The 19676-nt window shown below is 39.5% G+C and overlaps 1 protein-coding gene across 2 annotated transcripts in view; it reads left to right on the forward strand.

Annotated features, from left to right (window-relative positions):
• The window catches only part of SLCO5A1 (solute carrier organic anion transporter family member 5A1), a 67267-nt gene extending 48749 nt beyond the window's left edge, over nucleotides 1-18518 (forward strand). For both annotated transcript variants that reach the window (XM_062633217.1, XM_062633218.1), the window contains exons 6-10: nucleotides 1301-1499; nucleotides 10371-10530; nucleotides 14176-14417; nucleotides 15936-16000; nucleotides 17140-18518. In XM_062633217.1, coding sequence (XP_062489201.1) covers nucleotides 1301-1499; nucleotides 10371-10530; nucleotides 14176-14417; nucleotides 15936-16000; nucleotides 17140-17585 — 1112 coding nt within the window. In that variant the 3' untranslated portion in view covers nucleotides 17586-18518. The remainder of the gene's footprint in view (nucleotides 1-1300; nucleotides 1500-10370; nucleotides 10531-14175; nucleotides 14418-15935; nucleotides 16001-17139) is intronic.
• The last annotated feature ends 1158 nt before the right edge of the window (nucleotides 18519-19676 follow it).

Below are 19676 nucleotides of genomic sequence, written 5' to 3' on the forward strand. Positions count from 1 at the left end.
ATTATTTCTCTTCCTTGTTCATATTCAGTCATTGAATGTGACAGATATAAAGGCTCAAGAGAGATAACAGCTTTGAACTTTGTGAAAATCATTTAGTTCTCCTAGGAGGACTTAAGCATCTAATTTCTGCTCTATGAGAAAGACTGGTTTTGATTCTGTGGTGGGTTATTATTAAAAATCTTCCTCATGAAATGACATTTTATTTTATAATGCCATTGGTGATGGCAGTATAATTAAAGCAGCAAGTATTTTTACCTTTTATTTGTATTTTCATGATCTCAGCATTTTGATAAAAATAATGTCCCCCTCAACTTTAGAGAAATTGTCAGAGAATGAGAATACTTTGCAATAGTATTAAGGATACTTGCAAATTATAGTCCTGCTGGCTTCTTTAAAAAGAAGATCAACATCTTTAAGAGTTTGGATTATAAAGTATAGCTCCTTCCAAGTAGATGAAGCTGCCAAAAGTTGTTGAAATTCCATATTTATGGGGAATGCATCTTTGTTAGCAAAAACCTAATTTAAAGACCTTTTTACATGTCAGTGAAAAGCAAAAGCCAAGATAAGTGAAGATGTGCAAGACATTCTCAGATTTAATGCCTCCTTAGGCCCTGACAAATGAGGACGGACTGGTGATGTGTTGCTGAACTGCTACAACTACAGCAGCAGAGCAAGAGGAATTTCATGGCCCATCTTTTGTGTCTTAAACTTACCCAAATACTAATTCTAGTATCTTAATTTCTCTAATTGTGTTTGATCAATTTATATTCCATGTGGCTGTGCCAAGATGAATGAGGGTGCTGACACAGGAAAGCTTAAGTTAAGTATTTAGAAGGCAGAATTAGCAGCCTGGCTCATATGTGCACTCCCAGGTGGGCAGACTTCTGGGGTCTGGCCTGAGGTTAGCACTTGTGATTCACTGGCATTAATTGTGAGAGTAGGGAGAAGAAGATTCATGTCCAAATCTGGATTTCTTCAAATTTTCAGTACTTAAACTGAGGCAATATGTAGCCCTTCTCCCCATTCTAAAATAAATACAAAGCAATGTTTCTGCTTGTCAGTACAATAGTTCTCTTATTGTGCTTTGGCTGCTGGTAATATCATAAGGAGGCTTTTATTAATTCTTTGACAACACTCCAGAGGTTTGAAAAGTCTGACTCAGTTTGCTAACAGAGAATTAGACAATGGAGATCTTAGTACAGCATTTGCAGTCATCTAATTAGGGAATGAAACCAATTTTTATGTTTTATACCATTTCTATAGGTCCCGTTTTAATGTTGCTTGAATTTCTTCCTGGCAGGTGTGATTATTGTTCCAAGTGCTGGTGTTGGTATTGTCCTTGGTGGCTACATTATAAAAAAACTGAAACTTGGTGCGAGAGAGTCTGCAAAGTTGGCTATGATCTGCAGTGGTGTATCTCTGCTGTGCTTTTCAACTCTCTTCATTGTTGGATGTGAAAGCATTAATCTAGGGGGAATAAATATACCTTACACTACTGGGTAAGTATCTTGGAATCATCTGTGGCAAACCCATGATTTTCCAATAAAGAAAATGGTAAAGAAATATAAAAAATTTGGATGGCTGATATACTGAAGAAGCCACATTGTTCAAATGAGAATTTGGTGAGTATCGTGATATAAACACACACTGTTATTTTATTTTTACATCTGGTTTATAGTGAAGGTTATATAATGAAGGTTATGTAATGCCTCACCTTTTTGTGGGGTGGGAAAATGCATCAGAATGGGCTTCAGTGACTTTTGCAGGAAAGAAGCAATAGTGTCCCATAGAAGTGCTCAGACTTTAGCTGGTGTTTCAAAATGTTTTCTGACCATGAAAATTGTGAAAATACTAAAGGGATTATAAAGATTATTTCTGAATAGGTTTGTTTATTATCATCATAATAGCGTCTTAGGTCTACACTCCCTGTTTGAGAGGAAACACTTGGGCATGTGCTATCAATGTTAGTGGTGTGAACTGCTTCTGAACCACTTACTAGTTGTATGAATGCCCTCAACACTTGCTGGGTCATCATCAAGACAGCAACTAAATCAGAACCCTTAAAGTTATATTGAGAAGGAGAAAAGCTATAATGAAAAAAAAGTTATGGAGGGAGGAAGGCATTTGGAGTGAGGGATTTAAACTGAGACATTAAGAAATGCATAGAAGGGCATTTAAAAAAAGTAGGGGATATTTGGAAGGAAGACAGTGTGATAGAAGTTGTAAGAAGGTGTTCTGCTGGAAGGTATTTCCTCAGAAGCCTGACCATGATCTTTAATTTTCTTGCTTATTTTGTTCATTACCTTCTCCCCCAAACTGCTGCCTTCATGTAGCTTAAACACTAGAACAGAGTAAGCATTTGAAGAGCACTAACTTACCTGAAGCAATTTATCCCTTTTCTTTTAGATCTGAGACAACATCCTCCTTTTATTTATGGCCAGGTGCCAGGTATAAGATCCATGTGAATATGTTGCTTTTAAAGGCCAGCTCTGGACACAACTAACATTTTGAGGTTTGGAAGAGAATGTAGAAGTGTGAAGCAGGAAAAGATAAGATCAAATGGGAAAAAGAAGAACTGCAGTGGGGCACTGAGTAAGCCAAGTGAAAAACAAAGAGACAAAATGGGAAGCAAGAGCAGAAGAAAATAGGCATTGTTTACACAGAGAATATTTCGCATTGCGTGTTGCTGGGTGTTATTACATTGCTGTCAAACCTTTATCCTAGGACAAGGGAAAACAACTGAAAGTCATGACCTGATGGAAAGCTGGTTTATTCCTTTGCATTCTTAATAACCTAGAGTTAAAGCCTGGTGCTGAGAGGCTGATTGTAGAGGGGAATAGCATGGTGATATATTCTTGCTTGAGCATAGTGGGCTGAAGAAGGGGAGAATGAGGATGAGAAGGAGTTGGAATGTATGATTGTCCACCTGCTATGATGTTGGTGGCAGCCTGTGGGTGGAGATGAAGAAATGAAAATTATGAGGAATTAAAACATAGTTTCAGATCGCAGTTGACTGAACTGTGTGGTAAGTCAGAATGTCCCTGCCTGGCTAATAAGGCTGTAGTCTTCTGTTTGTGAAAAAGTGCTATGTAATTTAAATCTATTTCTAAATTGAAGACAAGGCAAACTATTGCTATGTAACACATACCCTTCACACTGGAACTGTAAGAGTATCAATTTTTGTTTTTCCAGTAGGTAATAACGTTTACAGTAAATACATAGCATGAATTGAAATAGGCACTTAATTCACAGCTGTTCTGAAATTCTGCAGCAGCATTACTTTACCACCTTCATCTAATTGTTCTTAGAGAGAAAAGGGGCGAGACATGATAATGGCAAAATTCTCAAAGGTGTTGAGGTATATCAATTCTTTCAAATCAGTATGCAGAGTGTAATATCATCAGAAATACCAGGATGTTATATAGCAAGGTTCAGGAGTTTGCAGCCCCAGCTCTATAGGATTTTTTTAATGCAGGATCAAATCCAAATTTATTATCAAAATGATAATAAAGAAGTAACACTACACATAAATTCAGCCTGAATATCTGACAAGATAAACATTCTGTAAATCTTCATGATCAAAATCATTTGATAGCTTCCAGTCATTTACTTGGTAGGCTCTTGAACTCAGACATCAAAGAATGGTATTGTTCACGTAACAAAAAAGCATGCTTTCATTTTGAGGTTTAATAAAACACGTTCTTCATTCTCAAGTTCCAATGAAGTGCAGTGTATGGACATGAGAGCCAGTTCAACAGGCTAGATTGAATAGGAGAAGCAGTACAGCTCTTGGTTCAGAGAAATGCCTTGCATGATGCTCTACCTTAACATGGCTTTGCCAGTCTGATCTGAACTACCTCTGCTGACAGCAGCCCAGAGATGTCAGCTACATTGGGCAATGTAAACATACCCTGCAGGAGAATCGTCTCTGGACAAACATGTTCACTTGTACTGTTCTTTTCTTTTACACTCAGGAAGTAGGGTTTGTTTTTTTTTTCCTTAGATGAGCTGAAACATAAACCAGTACAGAGGAGAAGGATAAGCTGGTGTCTAGTTAACATAAAAGTATGTACATGCTGGTACTCAGCAAAGTAGGCAATGATATTTCATAATTCAGTATGTTTCATAACTCAGTATTTTTCTAACTGCAATGAAGTGAATGGGACCTGGAGGCATGCACAGATTAGAATACATTTACAAGGATTTTCTGCTGGTTTATGTTAGAAACAAGCAGTTTTGCTGTTATTGGTGTGTCATCAGCAGCTCTGCTATCAGGAAGGTCAAGGGCATCTCTGTATTACACATCTCAACACTTTAGAACCTGCTTAGAGGATTGCCTCTGAAGGTGTGTTTGGTATTTGAACAGCGTGTAAGGAGTCTTACAAACCACAATAAATACAGCAGCACTTTTCTTGCACCATAATCATCTGAATGGGGATTCCTGAATTGGTGAATCATCTTCTTGTCCAGACAGCTTTTGAGTATCTCTGAGGAGGGTAGCTCCACAGCCTCTCTGGACAACCTGTGCCGCTCACTTCTCAGTCACCTTCACAGTGAAAAAGTATTTCCTATTCAGGGGGAACATCCTGTGTTTCAGGTTGTGCCCATTGCCTCTGGTCCTGTCACTGCCCACCACTGGAAAGAGCCCAACCCAGTCCTCTTTGCACCCTCCCTTCAGGTATTTAAATACATTGGTGAGATCCCTGAAACTTCTCCAGCCGGACAGACCCAGCTCTCTCCACTTTTCCTGAGAGGATGGATGGTCCAGTTCCTTCAGCTCCTTAGTGGCCCTTTGCTGCATTCTCTCCAGTATGTCCATGATTCTCTTTTACTGGGAAGCCCAGAACTGGACCCAGCACTGCAGGCGTGGCTTCACCAGTGCTGAATAAAGATGAAATAGCAGCGATGAGCTGCTTTGGTTGGTTGTGGACCTGTCTCTTCTATGTTTTGTGATGTACGGCAACTAAAACAGGCTTCATTGGGAACTCACCCGCAGTGAGAGATTACTTAATTAGTTCAGTTTCTTTTCTCATATTTCTGGTATGTGACGAGTCAAAGCAGACTCTTTTTGATTGCTTTCTGTTGATTTGGTGCAATTAAGGTTTAGTTAAAGCATGCAGTTGACTTACTGAGGCACTTCACATAAAAAAAAGTAATTCTGTTCTTCCTTTTGTACCACCAGTTTGGGTTTCTGTTATTCTTGTATCTTTCAGTCCAGTCAGCCAGTTGGATCCACTAACTTGAAAGCAGTGGCTGACTGGATCAGAACAATAACAATAAAGGAGTCCAGCTAACACAGTGAGAGGGTCCCTTGTTTGACAGCTATACAAAAATTGCATCACTGCTGCAATTCCAGCTGCTTGCCAAGAAGGAGACTGCAAATCTCTGTCATCAGAAAATCCTTCAATACCAATCCAAAAATATTGCTATCAAATTAAGATAATCCTTTTTGCCATATAGCCCAATATTTTTACAAAAATTCTGTGGTGAGGGCTTGTCTCCTTTCCTTTTTATTTCCTTGGTCCTCTAGGTTACTACATTGATCTAAAAAAATATGAATAAACCCATGTGCAAACCAATTCTTTGTTTAGCTGTTACTAAAATATAGTCAGTCACTGTGGGGTTTTGTTTTTTTCCTAAACTCCATTTCATTTAGACTGTAGCCTCATGGGAAGAGAGTCTACCTTTTTGTTTTCCAATATGTGTACATTGACTGCCAGCACAATGAGATTTCAGTGCAAGCCTGGGTAGCTGAAATAACAGGTCAGAGTTCTAAAAACTCCAGGCAATAAATCTTACCCTGTACTTTTCTTATTTTACTCCTATACCACAAACCTTCCACAGAGTAGCAGTTGAAGAGGAAAACAGGATTTAGAAACAAAATGTTAGGAATTAGAGTCATTTTTATTGTTAGTCACATCTAATAAAGGTCTCCTCTTTATTAGCTTTACTGGCATCATGCCATGGAGACAAAGAACAGTCTCCCTGAGAAGTGAACAAATGCAATTTGTCAGTTGGGATTCTGGGTTTTGTCCCAGCACACATGTTTAGCAAACTTGCAGTTGAACCTTGTTAATGAAAGAAGCTGTGTCATTGTTTGCAATTGAAACAATAGTTCAGGAAACGCTGTTGTTCGGGTCTGGTTTCTGTCAGTATGCTCATGCATGCCGGGTATCTTTGGCTGCTCAGATGCAGTATTTGTAACCTCTGAAACAAGCAGGGCGGCTATTTCTTTGACATTCTATGTGTCTAGAGCAGTGGATGCATTGAAACTAAGCTGTTTTTCCCACAGGCTACAGCTCACAAGCAGGACTTACTAGCTTGGGTGCAATTTCCATAAGATCCTGCTTTTTTTGACCAATATAGGTAACTCTACAATGTGCAGAATTCAAGTGTCAAAGCTCAGGTTTTCTTTGTGGAGAGTAGGTAGTCTCCCAGTGTCAGAAGGCAGGATTAGTAGAGTACTCTGGTTTATCTTACTGCTGGAAAAATTTATGCCCTCCTGGGAGAGGTGTTCATAGAAATCTGTTATAACGTGTTCTAAATGGCAGATTAGTGTGAGGAGAATGGGGTTACATAGATACGTGTAAGTAAAGATTTCATGTTCCCAGCATCTGAATTCCTTCATTAGTTTCTCATCATTGGCAAAGGAGTGAACAAGGAGTGAATAGTGAAGGTAATAAAGATGAAAACATGAACCTATTAAACTGTTACTCTTCTCCACCCAACCTGTAGATGTGTCTGCGATTGCTCTGACCCAGGTGTAGGACCTTTCACTTGGCATGGTTAAACCTCCTAAGGTTGGCATCAGCCCACCTCACAAGTGTGTCAAGGTCAAGCTTTTGGAAACAGAGCTAATAGGTAATTTTTGTATCGTGTGCTCTTGAAAGGTTGGGAAGAATATCTCTATGCAAGGCATTTGCTGTAAACAACCAAAAAATCCCCCTTACAGTGATGTGCAGAGGTACAAAAAGTGATGAAAGCTGGAGAGACACAGCTTGCAGTAGCTTGTTAGTAATCTGAGCATATTTGCTTTGCGTATCGTAAACTTTAGGCTTCTTCTGGGACAAACAAAAAATGCCCCAGAGATTAATTTATCACAGTGGCCTCATTTTAGTTTCCAGTTTCGTGCTTCTCATTTGTTGCATGCCTGATTTCATTCACCTTTATTTTTAAGCTGATTTCCTAAGCTCTGTGTCATGGTAATGTTCAGCAGTGCAGCTGAAGAGAGTTAGCCACGTAAGCGGAGCAAGCCAGGGAGTTTTCTTTCATGCCTGTGGAACAGCACAACCCATCTGCTGCTGAGAATGGGTTTGCGTGGTGGTGGAATGAGAGGTCAGAAGAACGTATTTCACAAGGTGGGAGAGGTTGGGGAGGGCAACCCAAGCTGTACCTTTCCTGGCAGCCTGGGTTGTCCCTGGACTTGTCTATGTGCAGGGTGGCAGAGCTCTGCTGGCAGCCAGGATGTGGGCACAAGGGTCTCTCAGCCAGGCTGGGGAGTCCCTGCTTACCCCAAGTATTCAGGCATCTGGGACATCCAGCTCATCAGGCTGCTGAGGGGTGTGTGAAACTCCAAAAATGCTGCCTCTCCTGTTGGTGTGAAAAACTTGTCACTGTGCTGCTGAAATCAATATGTTCCCGAGGAATGTTTTGGTGATGCGGTGTTTTCCATTGGAGAAAAGGTTCTGTTGAGAGATTACTGGAAGAGTCTGCCTGTTGCTATATGATGTGATGCTGTGTATTGCTTTCTGGAATCCAACGTGATATAATAAGACAAGTTTCAGCTGGTAGCTGAGAAGTCAACACAACCAATATCAATCCTGGATGTTTAATTTCCTGGTCAAGCAGCAACTTGTTTCTAAAACTGTGCCTTGTTTGTTTATGGCACAAGAAAGAAAACACTAAGAAAGGCTTTGGTTAACATCCAACTAGACCATAAAGTGTAAAGTAGCTCCAAGAGCTAAATTTGTGAACCTGATTTGTGTGATCATTAGACAGTCAATAAATATTTAAGAGGTACTTAGTAATACTTGATCGGCTGCAAAAGTGCCCACCTGGAAACACAAGCATATTCAGCAAAAGCAAATAGTGATGTATAAATACATTAAAAATGAGTCAAATGGAAGCCACTAAGCAGCAGTCATACTTTTTAGTGTCCCTAATGACAGGAGGTGATGTGACGGATGACACAGGTGATAGTCGTATGTAGAATGTCTCCCAAGCCAAGTCTCTGGTCTAGTAGGATGTAAAAGATGGGAGCAAAAGAATATCCTTTGTGGTCCATGGGATAGTTGGGATGCAGCAAGTCTGATGCCAGCTGTTTATCTTTACAGTGGTCCTGCCCACACATTGCAGATGTGAATGCAAGCAAATGGCAACCCTCGTGGGGCTCCCCAGCCATGACAGTCAGTGAGCATGTGTACACAATTTTGACATTGCAGCCACCAACCCAAACCAGATTCCTGTTCAGCTCCTGCATGGCTGAAGAGGTGCTAAAATTCTCTGGATATCTACTGATGTGCTTAGATCAGAGATACTTGAGGTAGTTTTAAACAACAGTGGTCGTTGAACAATACTGAGAGAAGGATGAAACAAGGCAGTATAGTTAATTCAGTATTACGTGGAGACGTTGTGCATACCAACATAATTCCCAAGACAAGATATGATATGGTCAATGGTCATCAACTACTTCCTCATTAATGAGGACCTTCTAGATAATAGAGATTGATATCTTACATCCTCTGATGTAATGTTGATATCTTACATCCTCTGATATTAGCTCTATATACACTGGGTCCAGATATACCAGTCTTTTATTTGGTGAACAAATTAGTATCCATTTTCTCTTTAACTCTCTCTGTTTCTCTGTAACCAGAATTTGCATATAGAGTTACATAGGAGTTTTTAACTATTATTTTCTTTCACTGAGGTTGCCTTTGTGCCTGTTGCTGCTTTTCCTCCTCTGGTACTCTAGCCCTTACCCAACCTAGGAATGTTAGAAATCCAGTATCACCGTGTGCTTTCCTTCAGCATGGGGAGTAGCTGGGTGTCTCTTCTATGGTTTGTGCCTGAAGCTGGACATTTTTAAGTGACCTGAGAGTTGCTTTGAGCAGGGCTGAAATGACATGGTATGTAAGACAGGAGTTGGTTAATTTGGTGACTGTGTGACTTAGCATGTGTCAAAACCTGTGGTGGTGACAGCCAGTGATCAGTTGTAACCAGAGCTGATTTCTTCTTAGTGGCAGCAAAAAGCACCATTTTGTTGGGGAAGCAAAACTGCTTCCAAATGACTTGCTCTCTGTGGACAGGGCCAAGATGTGCCATGCAGAGGTCCTAGCTTAGCTGGAGGAGAGGGTGAGTCATGAGGGACTTGGAGCTGTCCCAGTGCAGTGCTTCATTTGGCCCTTGTTGCATGAGCCACTGAGCTCAGATGAGTGCCATGAGCTACTGCCTTGGTGGCGTCCCTTTGCACCTTCATCCTGCATGAGGATGTGCCCAAGCTAGCATGTCAATTGCCAGTGAAGAGTTGATACAGTTCTCTGCTGTGGCAGATGAGATGTGTTCAACTGCCTGTTTGGAGCAACTGTGATAGAGAGAGCCAAGGGCAGGTTTGATGGGGCTTTGAGCCACCTAGACTAGTGGAAGGTGTCCCTGGGGGGGTTGGAATGAGATGATTTTTAAGGTCCCTTCTAAACCAAACCATTCTGTGGTTCTGTGATAGTGAAGAACCTACTTTTGGGTTGTATGTGTCCTTCAGCTTTGAAATTTCCTTTAGTTCCGAGTATACTGCCAAACCCTTCTGGGGGAGGACAAAGAAAGTTGGGTTTTGGCAAGATTTTTGGGAATCGTCTAGGGAAGTGGAGTAGTGGTTCTCATACAGACATTCAGTAAAAGCACAGCATTCCTCCAGATCTAGAGAGCTTCCTGTAGGTTTTGTATGAATAACACAAGCTTTAAGTTTTCTGAGCAGTTGTTGGTATGTGGGCAGAGATGCTTATTAGTTCACATAATGCTTACATCTTGTCACTGAGCCTTTCACTAGTAATCAACAACAAATTGCTGCAGCTCAGGATAGATATATAACATAACTCTTAAAGGGAAAAAAATAAAGGAAAAATTCAACTATCACCTAGGCGAATAAGGTACAAGTTTTAAACCAGTATTGTTTTTATATTATGTTTTTAGTTAATGGCAAGAATGCCTTGGTTGTTCTTCTATATAGTTTAAATCATGGATACAAGTAGAGTTAATGCAGTCTTTCTGTGATAATAAATTCTCAGTTGCAAAGTTAATGAGTAGGATGTTTTCTGCCTCTGAACAGGAGGATATCTTTGCTTTCTCTACTAGCATGTTCTTTTTCCTTTCTTCAGTCCCACTCTTGCCATGGCCCACAGGAATCTGACTGGGAGCTGTAATGTTAACTGTGGATGTAAGATTCATGAGTACGAGCCTGTCTGTGGATCAGATGGAATAACATATTTTAATCCTTGCCTAGCTGGCTGCATCAGTGGTGGAAATCATAGCACAGGGGTAAGTGCTTCACCCTCCCAAACACCTGCAACCTGCAAGTAGCCCCTTGGGACTGATGTGGATCAAAGACTGCTCTGTTTCTGGCTCAAACATCCCCCTTCTAAGCTTCAGAGGAGTTGCTGTGCAACTGACTAGACCATGAGTATTTCCATGTTCTGAGAGGCTGGTAATGCTATTACTGCATGCTCTCCCCCCCTTCCTTTTAGTTATGTACAAATGTGAGGCACAAGTTCATTTGTACCAAGTAAATCCTCCAGCCAAGTGAGTGCAAAGTGCCACAGTGTAGGGAAGGTTGGTGTTTCCATTACAGACTCGGATGTCCCTGATGGCAGTGGCCTGTGTGTCTGCTGTTCCTGCAGGAACTCTCCTTTCCTATTCCTGCAGGAACAGTACTTGGAGAGGCTTGTTTCTGCAGGGATTGGAGCAGGGACCTAGAGTCAATGTCATATAATTCAGCTTTCTGATAGGCACAGGCAGCCATGACATACTACCTTTCTGCAATCTCATCAGTGTTACTCACAAGACCTGTTCTGGTTTTTTTTTGGCTCCCTCTCTGAATGGAAGGAAAAATTTGACTCTTCAGGTAGTTGGAAGTGTTTAAAGCTCCCATTTAAATTGAGTTATGGGCTGTAAAGTCATTGGTGTTTGTGACAGGCTTGTCATTTTGCATGCTAGCTGTTGCACCTGCAACAGTGCATTGATAGGTCCTTTTGTTTGTGTAGACTGCCAGTGTATTCTGCTCCGGTAAAATAGTTCGGCCATTCTCATAACCTTTCTTTAAACCTCTCCCAGGCTAAATGAAGTGTCACTGAACTCAAGTAACCAGAACATAAAGGAGTTAATAATCTACTTTCTTTCTTGGACATACATTGCCTGTACAGCCCAGTTTTCTAGTTATGCTCTACTGGAGAAGGGCATCCTGCTGGTAAAATCACACCATGGAAATCTGGCAGTTTCTAGGAGTGGGCAAAAGAAAACAGCTGAAATGTAGAATCTGACCTAAATAACATCAGAGCATTATATTTGTACAGACCCCAAACTTTGAAATTCTGTTACAGAACCATCCTTTAAAAAAGAATAATTATGACAAGAATTAATGTAAATACGGATTTTCTCAGGACCTGACTGTGCTTTTCAGAAAGCTTATTTATAATGCTTTATAAATAAGGATTTGCAGTCCTGAGCCAGCCTGTGAAGCAGAAGGTTGTTAGGTGCAGTGCTCTGCTTTCTAAGTTGACTAAATAATGGTCTGAAATGGCAGGTTCATACACAGATGCCACAGAACAGATTATTTTCCTTTATATTTTTGTTTGTTAAAAGTATCTTGCTGTTTTTTAGTAGAAAATTGCTTTGGCCCAATTGGAAAAGCCTGTGATGTGAGCCTGTAGCTAACTTTCAGTGTCTATATGAATCTTATTTGTACTTTGCTGGACTGAGACATAGGTTTGATCTTTGCTGCATTTCACCTGATATCAAGCTGGCACTATTAATACATTTACTAGGGAGGTAATTTGGGAGTGCTTTTCACTACAGATTTTGAAACAAACTGTCTCCCCTTACAACTTAATAAAAAATGCTTCATGGCCTGAAGTTTTAACTTGGTAGCTAGCAATGAACAGAATAGGGCCAACACTGGTAGGAAAATACGTATCTTCATTGAATAATGCTTTATGTAGAGTACTTTTAGAAAACTAAATATAATCTTGTCCCACCATATAACACACAAACTGTTGCTAACCTATAACATATGGATTTAAATTTAGAATATACAATGTTTTCAGAATTAGCCATTTAAAAATTAGAAATGGGAGAAAAAGATGCCAGTGTGCAGTTCTTACCTGGGTTTTATATGTGTTCCTCTACTGTATTGTTTCTGTTGTGCCATATCTTTTTCATTTAGTGAATGGACTTGGTTTCTCTGGTGATAAACCCAGATTGTGTAGTAAAGATGGCTATTTTCTGTATGATATATGATGCCTATTTGGTATTTGCATTTGAAAGCAGTAAGATTAAGGTGAGGGACTGTAGGAGGAAGCAGGTACTCACTTGGTATTAGAGTGGAGCCTTTGGAAACTGGGTTCTGTCATTACCTTCATTGCTAAGCGATGTTGGGCAAGTCACTTAAGCAAAACGTTTCCCAGTCAGCCATTAATCTTGTATTTTTCATATTCCAGAATGAGGGACATGAGCGATAACCAGAAATGTCATTTGTAGAAGCACTGACTGCCTAAATTGTATGTGAAGGCACAAAAAATTATGTTTAGAATATAGTAAGTTATATATAATGTAAAATGTTCTGCAAAAAAATGAGTCCAATTGTTTGAAATTAGTCACCCACATTTATGAAACCTTTGATCTGTTTCAGTTACTTAGCTACAAAATAGAGATAACAGCATCAGTGCTTCATCTCATAACTGTTTTGAAGTTACTCCTTTTTGAAAAAGTTAAGCAATAATGGTGAGTCTGATAGAAAAATACTTATGAAAAGTGAGTCATTCTGTCTTTGTAGAGGAATATGTTTAGTGTGAGAAGAAAAATACCTGGAGCCACATTTTGAAAGTGGGAGGTAAAAATTGATAAATTGTTATGCTAACTCCCATGGGCAAAAATGTGAGGTTATGTCAGAGCACAAACAAATACAAAGGTGTACATTAAAGTTGACAAGTAACCATAATTTGGTTATTTCCTTGTGTCCAAGTGCTTAAATTTGCAACCTTAAGATGGTGTCATAATGCATCTTCTGTGCACATTTGGTCTTAGATTTTATGACTGAAAACATTGAAAGGAAAATCTCCTTTGTGTAACATCACACGACCTGTTTCTTCTCTAGTGCTAGAGTATTCTATCTGCGCACCCCTTTCCCATTAGATTTGTTGAAAACAGTAGTAAAATAAGTGTGACAGGAGGCTATTACTGACCTAGCTCTTTGTCATGGTTTACGCCCACTCTTCCTCACCTTGCTTAAATCATGATCCCCTTTGCCAATGAAATGCCAATTCTTTATTCAGTCTTTTCATCCTAATTTCAGCCTCTCTGCTCATGTAAGAGTTTTTCCTGTCCTCTGGTCTCACTGTTTAAATCTCTGCTTTCCCCTTATTCACTGGTTTTGTTCTTGTGCACATCCCATCCACATCCACTCCTACATCCAGCTGGAAGGTCCTGAGCTCCAAGTGTGAAGTGGAGCTTGTTACTCTTTAGCTGAATTTGGGTATACTTCCACTGAAATGGCAGAAGACAATTCCTGAATATGAAGATCAACAGCCTGCCAAATTCCAGAAAATGGCATTGTGAGTGTTGTGTAAAGAGTGTTTCCTCACAGGTTTTGTAATACAGTAGAAACGTGCTTTCTCCAGCTTCCCTGTCAGAAGTGATTGAATTGTATTGGCAGAATTTTACAAAAATATTCCAGACTTTTTTTTTATTTTTTTTTTAATAAAGCCTAAATGAAACAATGGAAGTGCAATCTCATTATGGAGAGTCCTGTCCAGCTTTAAAAATACTTGGATGGTAACTTCACTTGTACTTGTGGTAATGATGCTAGAGATAAAAATTGGGGGGTACCATGGGACTGTCATACCATGTCTCTGCGCAGTGTCTTTCTTGCATGGGTTTTTAATGTGGAGATGTTCTTTTCACTCTCCCCAGGTAAGAAATTACACAGAATGTGCCTGTGTCCAGAGTCGCCAGGTGATCACTCCACCCACGGTGGGCCAGCGTAGTCAGCTCCGGCTGGTCATTGTCAAAACCTACCTGAATGAGAACGGCTATGCTGTTTCTGGGAAGTGTGATCGAACCTGCAACACGCTTATCCCGTTCCTAATATTTCTCTTCATTGTTACCCTCATAACAGCATGTGCCCAGCCATCAGCAATCATAGTGACACTCAGGTGAGAACTCAGTTATGGTTTTTTTTGCTGTGCCTGCTATCACCAGTACTTATGTCAGAAGAGGCTGGGGCAGTGCAGCCAAACTCCTTCAAGCTTATGTATCATTAAGAAGTGAATAGAATAGGGCTGACAAGGATAGGGTGGAACTTGCTTGTATTTAGAATATGTAACAGGATAATCCACTTTAGGAAACATGCAGTGCCCAGCAAATTTCAGCCACTATAAAGAGACAACAAGTAAAAACATCAGGTAAGAAAATAATTACTCCTGAAGAAGTTTTCAACCTTCTTAAAGCAATGGTTTGGATTTTCAAGTACAAATAAAAAAAGTTAGTACCTAAAATTATCAGGAGTGGGCACATCAGACTTCCAGTTGCTTGTGCAGCCTTAGTTCAACTACCATGTGCACAACACTGTCATAATTCAGAGACTTCTGACCTTATTCCTTCTGATTCCGGGTTTTCCACCTGTACAATAATTATTATAAAACCATTGTCGTTATGCTGACATTACACAGAACTAAACTACGGTCAATGAACATTAATGTTGCACTAAGTCTAACAATAGAGAGGTGCATAATGGACATATCCAGCAGGATTTTGTAATGTTCAGAGAAAAAAAAGATGGCCCCCACACATGAACAGTGACACCCACTGCCTCAGACTACATATTGTGCACAGTGCTTCGGTCCAAGTTCTGTGACCCGAGTTGGTTCTCTGATTTCTCAGTTTCTGAGTGAGTGCTTGACTTCAAAACTTTGATTTTACAGCTGCACCCCCTTGTGTGTTTTTACCTTATATTTCAATGTCATTAGAAACTGCCTAACGTTAATTTCAGACCTTTAGGTTAAGATTTAAAAGTATTTTTTAATGAGAAGAAAATTTGTGGTTTACTAAAGTTGTAATTGCATTGTGGTATATCATTACTTTGTATCTGGTCTTTTGAAAGGTTGACATTTTGCCTTGGAAACCAATGGAAGAAATCTCATATTACTTGTACTGAAAAGGAACAGTGTTCAAAGAGACTGTTTGGATGTTTCTACCAATATTTTTCCTAAAGCAACTCTGAAGCACTTAATGCTGCACAGAGATCTGTTGCATTCAGAAGCTGAGTCCAGCTTTCAGCAAGTTAATTCTCCATTAAGTCTAATTTTTCTAAAAAAAATTAAGAAAGTAAAGCAAGGCATTATATGAAATAATAGGAAATTATAATGAGAAGCCATAAACATTTTGGTTGGATTCTCTAAATTTCCTTAATGGGTTTGAATCAAATTTGTCAGGCTTTACGCAAGTAAAGAAAGGTTAAAAGGCGTGACTGAGATTTTGATTAAACAGGAACAGGAGGAGTTGGCAGCATTTTTTTCCTAGCAATAAGAGTTAACAATATTTAAAGCTAAATGGAATATTTAAAGCTAAATTTAAACAAGGATCTTTTTATAGCTCAGAAAAAACATAGGACATCCCACAATGATTATCTGTTATGACTGTTTCTTCAGAGGAGTTTTCATTTTGCCTGCTAGGTCTGTAGAAGATGGGGAGCGGCCCTTTGCACTAGGAATGCAGTTTGTTTTATTACGAACTCTTGGTAAGTTTTACAATTATTCAGCATTTCAATAAAGGTTCCCTGAATTCAGCTTAAATGTACCAGAAAAATACTAAAATTCCATAAATCTGCAAATAATTGTCTGACTAATTTTATTAGGAACTTAAAATTACTAGCTTCTAAAAATATTGTAGCTAATAATGCATTTATTTTTTTTATCTATTACTGACTTTCTGGGACATTTTTGTCCCATAGATATTTTTACAGTTTCAAATTTTATTTAAAAATTCTTACTAAATTTTATAAGGATTTTTTTTTTTTTTAGAAACCAATTCTTATTGCTTTTAGCAAGAACAATAGCTTTTTTGCATTTTTTAAATCAGAAGCAATTATTGCTTAGTGTCTAATTTCAAATGTTTCAAATCAAAAAGAGTACATGTTAAAAGTCTATTCCACTGAAGTAGTTTCTTTCAAGCTATTGAACTTCTATAAAGAAACACTGAAAAGAGCACTGTGGGTTCATCTACTACAAAGCATATGACTAGAGCAGGCAAGGGCTCTTCTAAGAGAACAAGAGGAAAAGCCTGTATAATCGCATCTGGAAGTTTCTTTTGAGGAAGGGCATTTTGGACTTAAAGGTGTTGTGTTTCTGGAGAAAGCAGGAACCTTCAGTGGGTTGGCTGCATTTTTAGCAATCTTAGAAAAGTCTATTTCTGTAGAAGATTGATTTGAAAGAAAAATTTATGACAATTAAGACATTTTGTAGTCATTGGGACTTTTTCTTCTAACCTAAAGCAGCAACCTCAGCCCTTTCCTAGCTCATGGTCAATGGATGTTCAGCAAGGAATGCTCTGAAGACAGTGTTGTATTTTGTTCCTTTTCTGCCTTTTTTTTCCTGAGAGCATTATTGGATTTTCTTTTGGGGGACACATAACTCAAGAAGAGGTGTTTGTGGACAGCAGGTTGCTTCTCTCCCATTTGTGGTTCATTTCATGTATAGGATATGTAGTGTTGGTCGGAAGATTGGTTGACCAGTTTTCTGTATCCTACACTTCATGTGAGAACAGTGATATAGAAATCTCAAAAATTATTAACCTACACTGTTCAGCTAAGGCAAATAGTTCCTTTAGAAGCCTTCCACTATATGCTAACACATTATTTCTGTTGCTATTTTCTTTCAGCTTACATTCCCACTCCAATTTATTTTGGGGCTGTTATTGACACCACGTGCATGCTTTGGCAACAGGATTGTGGCATACAAGGATCTTGTTGGGAATACGATGTCACCTCGTTTCGTTTTGTCTACTTTGGACTGGCAGCTGCTCTCAAGTTTGTGGGATTCTTTTTTATTTTCCTGGCCTGGTATTCCATTAAGTGCAAAGAAGAGCAGCTTCAGAGACAGAGATGGAGGGCTTCACCGGTGAACACTGTGAGTGAGATGGTTGGCCAAACTGGACCCCAACAAAACTATGCACGGACTAGATCCTGCCCTACCTTCAGCTCCCGAGGGGACATCAGTGTGGCACAACGAATGAATTGCGTAGCACAGACATACCCTGGCCCTTTTTCAGAAGCAATAAACTCCTCGTATGAAAATGCATTGGAAGAAGTCACTGCTGAGATATAGACCCCTGGCTTGGTAATGTAGTCTTTAGTTTTGTTGGTTGACTTACTTATGGCGCCTTGTAAAACACCTGTGCCTTCTATTTTTAACCTAGATGTAACATGTGATAAAACCAACAAAGCTTAATGCAAACAACCATAGTATATTCCTGAGGGCTGGATACCTCATACCAACCTAAGCTCTTATTTCTCCCCTCCCAACAATGGAGTTTTAAAAATTCTGTTTGTAATTATTTCAGATGTGTCCATTAAATGTCCATGCTCTGATCTAATATCAGTGTAAGGGTGAGGTACTGTGGACAATAGAAGTCAGTGAAAGAGTGACAAAAACTCATATCATTAATGTCTAGACGTCACAAAAACGCTTAAATGTATCGTCAACTTCATATCCACAAATTGTATTTTTAAGAGATGAGGAATTACTGTGAGTTCTGCTACGAAGCACAACTGAACTTGTTTAAACTATGCAACTTATTTGGACAATTGTATGTGCAGCAAATTGAGTTTAAAGTTTGCTTTTAAAAACATTACTGCAACTGAACTGAAAGGGGCTACTTTCAGACATAAGCATTAAATTTTAAAAGAACATAAGGTTTAAAGTACTGTTACTAACATGTTAAGCCATACAAAAGTTGTGTATCAGGTAACATTTGCAAAAGTTGAGTCATAATATTTTTATCCTGTCAAAATGTGCATTAATTTTCAATGTAGTCATTCTTCACAAAGTACACAGGCTAGGAAAATATAATGCTTGGAGTAAAAAACTTCAGTATTAATTTATAATAACATTAAGATGTAGGAATCACACACACATACCAGAGCAGATATGTGCATATTTCTGTCGTGTTATCTGGGGAGCTATTACTAGCATCAGATCCATACTTTTCCTGAAGAAGAAAATAACTGGGTATAGCTTGATAAGAAGAACTTGGCTGTGCTTCAGTGAACAAATCTTTAGGAGAGCTAAGGGCCTCATTTCATGTTTGACTGGCCACCTGGGATGCAGCAGACCCCTTGCAGCCTGTGATGGCATGGGGTTCGGGCTGTCATCGCTTGCTGCCCTGCTGTGGGTTTGAGCAGCCTGCCCGTTGTGGTGCCTGGTATGAGCATGGCGGGACAGGCCTGGAGGTCCTAGTTGAATGGTTTGTCCAACAAGTGGACACCTTTCCTTTTCGCAGCTTCATTAAAAGCTTCTGTGAAGGCAAAGGGCGAGTCATGTCTCCTTTGCCCTTCCATGGGAAGAGCTAACAATAGAAATTGTCTGCAAGTGTGGACCCACAGGGTGTGATGTGGCCTTTGCATATTCCTAATTACTGTAGTGTGCTTTCTGCCCAGGAGGTGCTGAGACTTTCTAATGAAATGTACTTGGCATTTCATTTCTTGCCCTGGAGGCTTTGTAGTGGCATGCACATGATGTACTAATGATGTCTCAAAGGGCAGGGAACAATTTCAGGTGGACCGTAGGAAATCAAAGTTGTAGTTTGCCCTGCAGGGAAAGTCTCAGAAGTTTAGGAATTTAAAAAGCACTCTTTGAAGAAGACTCATTGATAGTCAGGTTTGGATTTTGCCATGTAGAGAGCTTGCATGAAAATAAATAGAAAAGAGCAGAACTTCTGCGTATTTTTGGACAGAGTTATTCCTGGTTTAATTTTTAATTGCAAGTTGATCAAATGTTACGTGGAACCAAGTTCTTGAAATGAAAGGCAATATTCTCCTTGGCATCCATTGAGTTGTCTTGGGAAAAGCAGATTTCCCTCTCCTCCTTTGCTGACTGCCTTTCCTAATCCCATGGCTCTTTTTGACTGGCACATGGGACTACCCATGGGGCTGTTTTCCTTGCTTGAAACAGTAGCTGCTTATTTCGGAGTATCTCAGTCCATTTATATAGCTTGGAATAATTTCCACTTACTCTGCAAACTCAGATGCTTCTACCCCAAACTGCAACATAGAGGAATATTGTTATAATCACCTCCTCCTATTAAGTACATATTCATAGCTTTCTGGGATCAAGCCTGAGAATTTTTTTCTCTTGTGCAGCCACCAGATACAATACATCCTCAGTCAGCATGTGCCACCTGAGATGTTACTTTCTATA

Source organism: Pezoporus occidentalis, unplaced genomic scaffold (assembly GCF_034315485.1).
Source record: "Pezoporus occidentalis ecotype Australia unplaced genomic scaffold, CSIRO_AGI_Poc_V1 ctg4, whole genome shotgun sequence".
Classification (NCBI taxonomy): domain Eukaryota; kingdom Metazoa; phylum Chordata; class Aves; order Psittaciformes; family Psittacidae; genus Pezoporus; species Pezoporus occidentalis.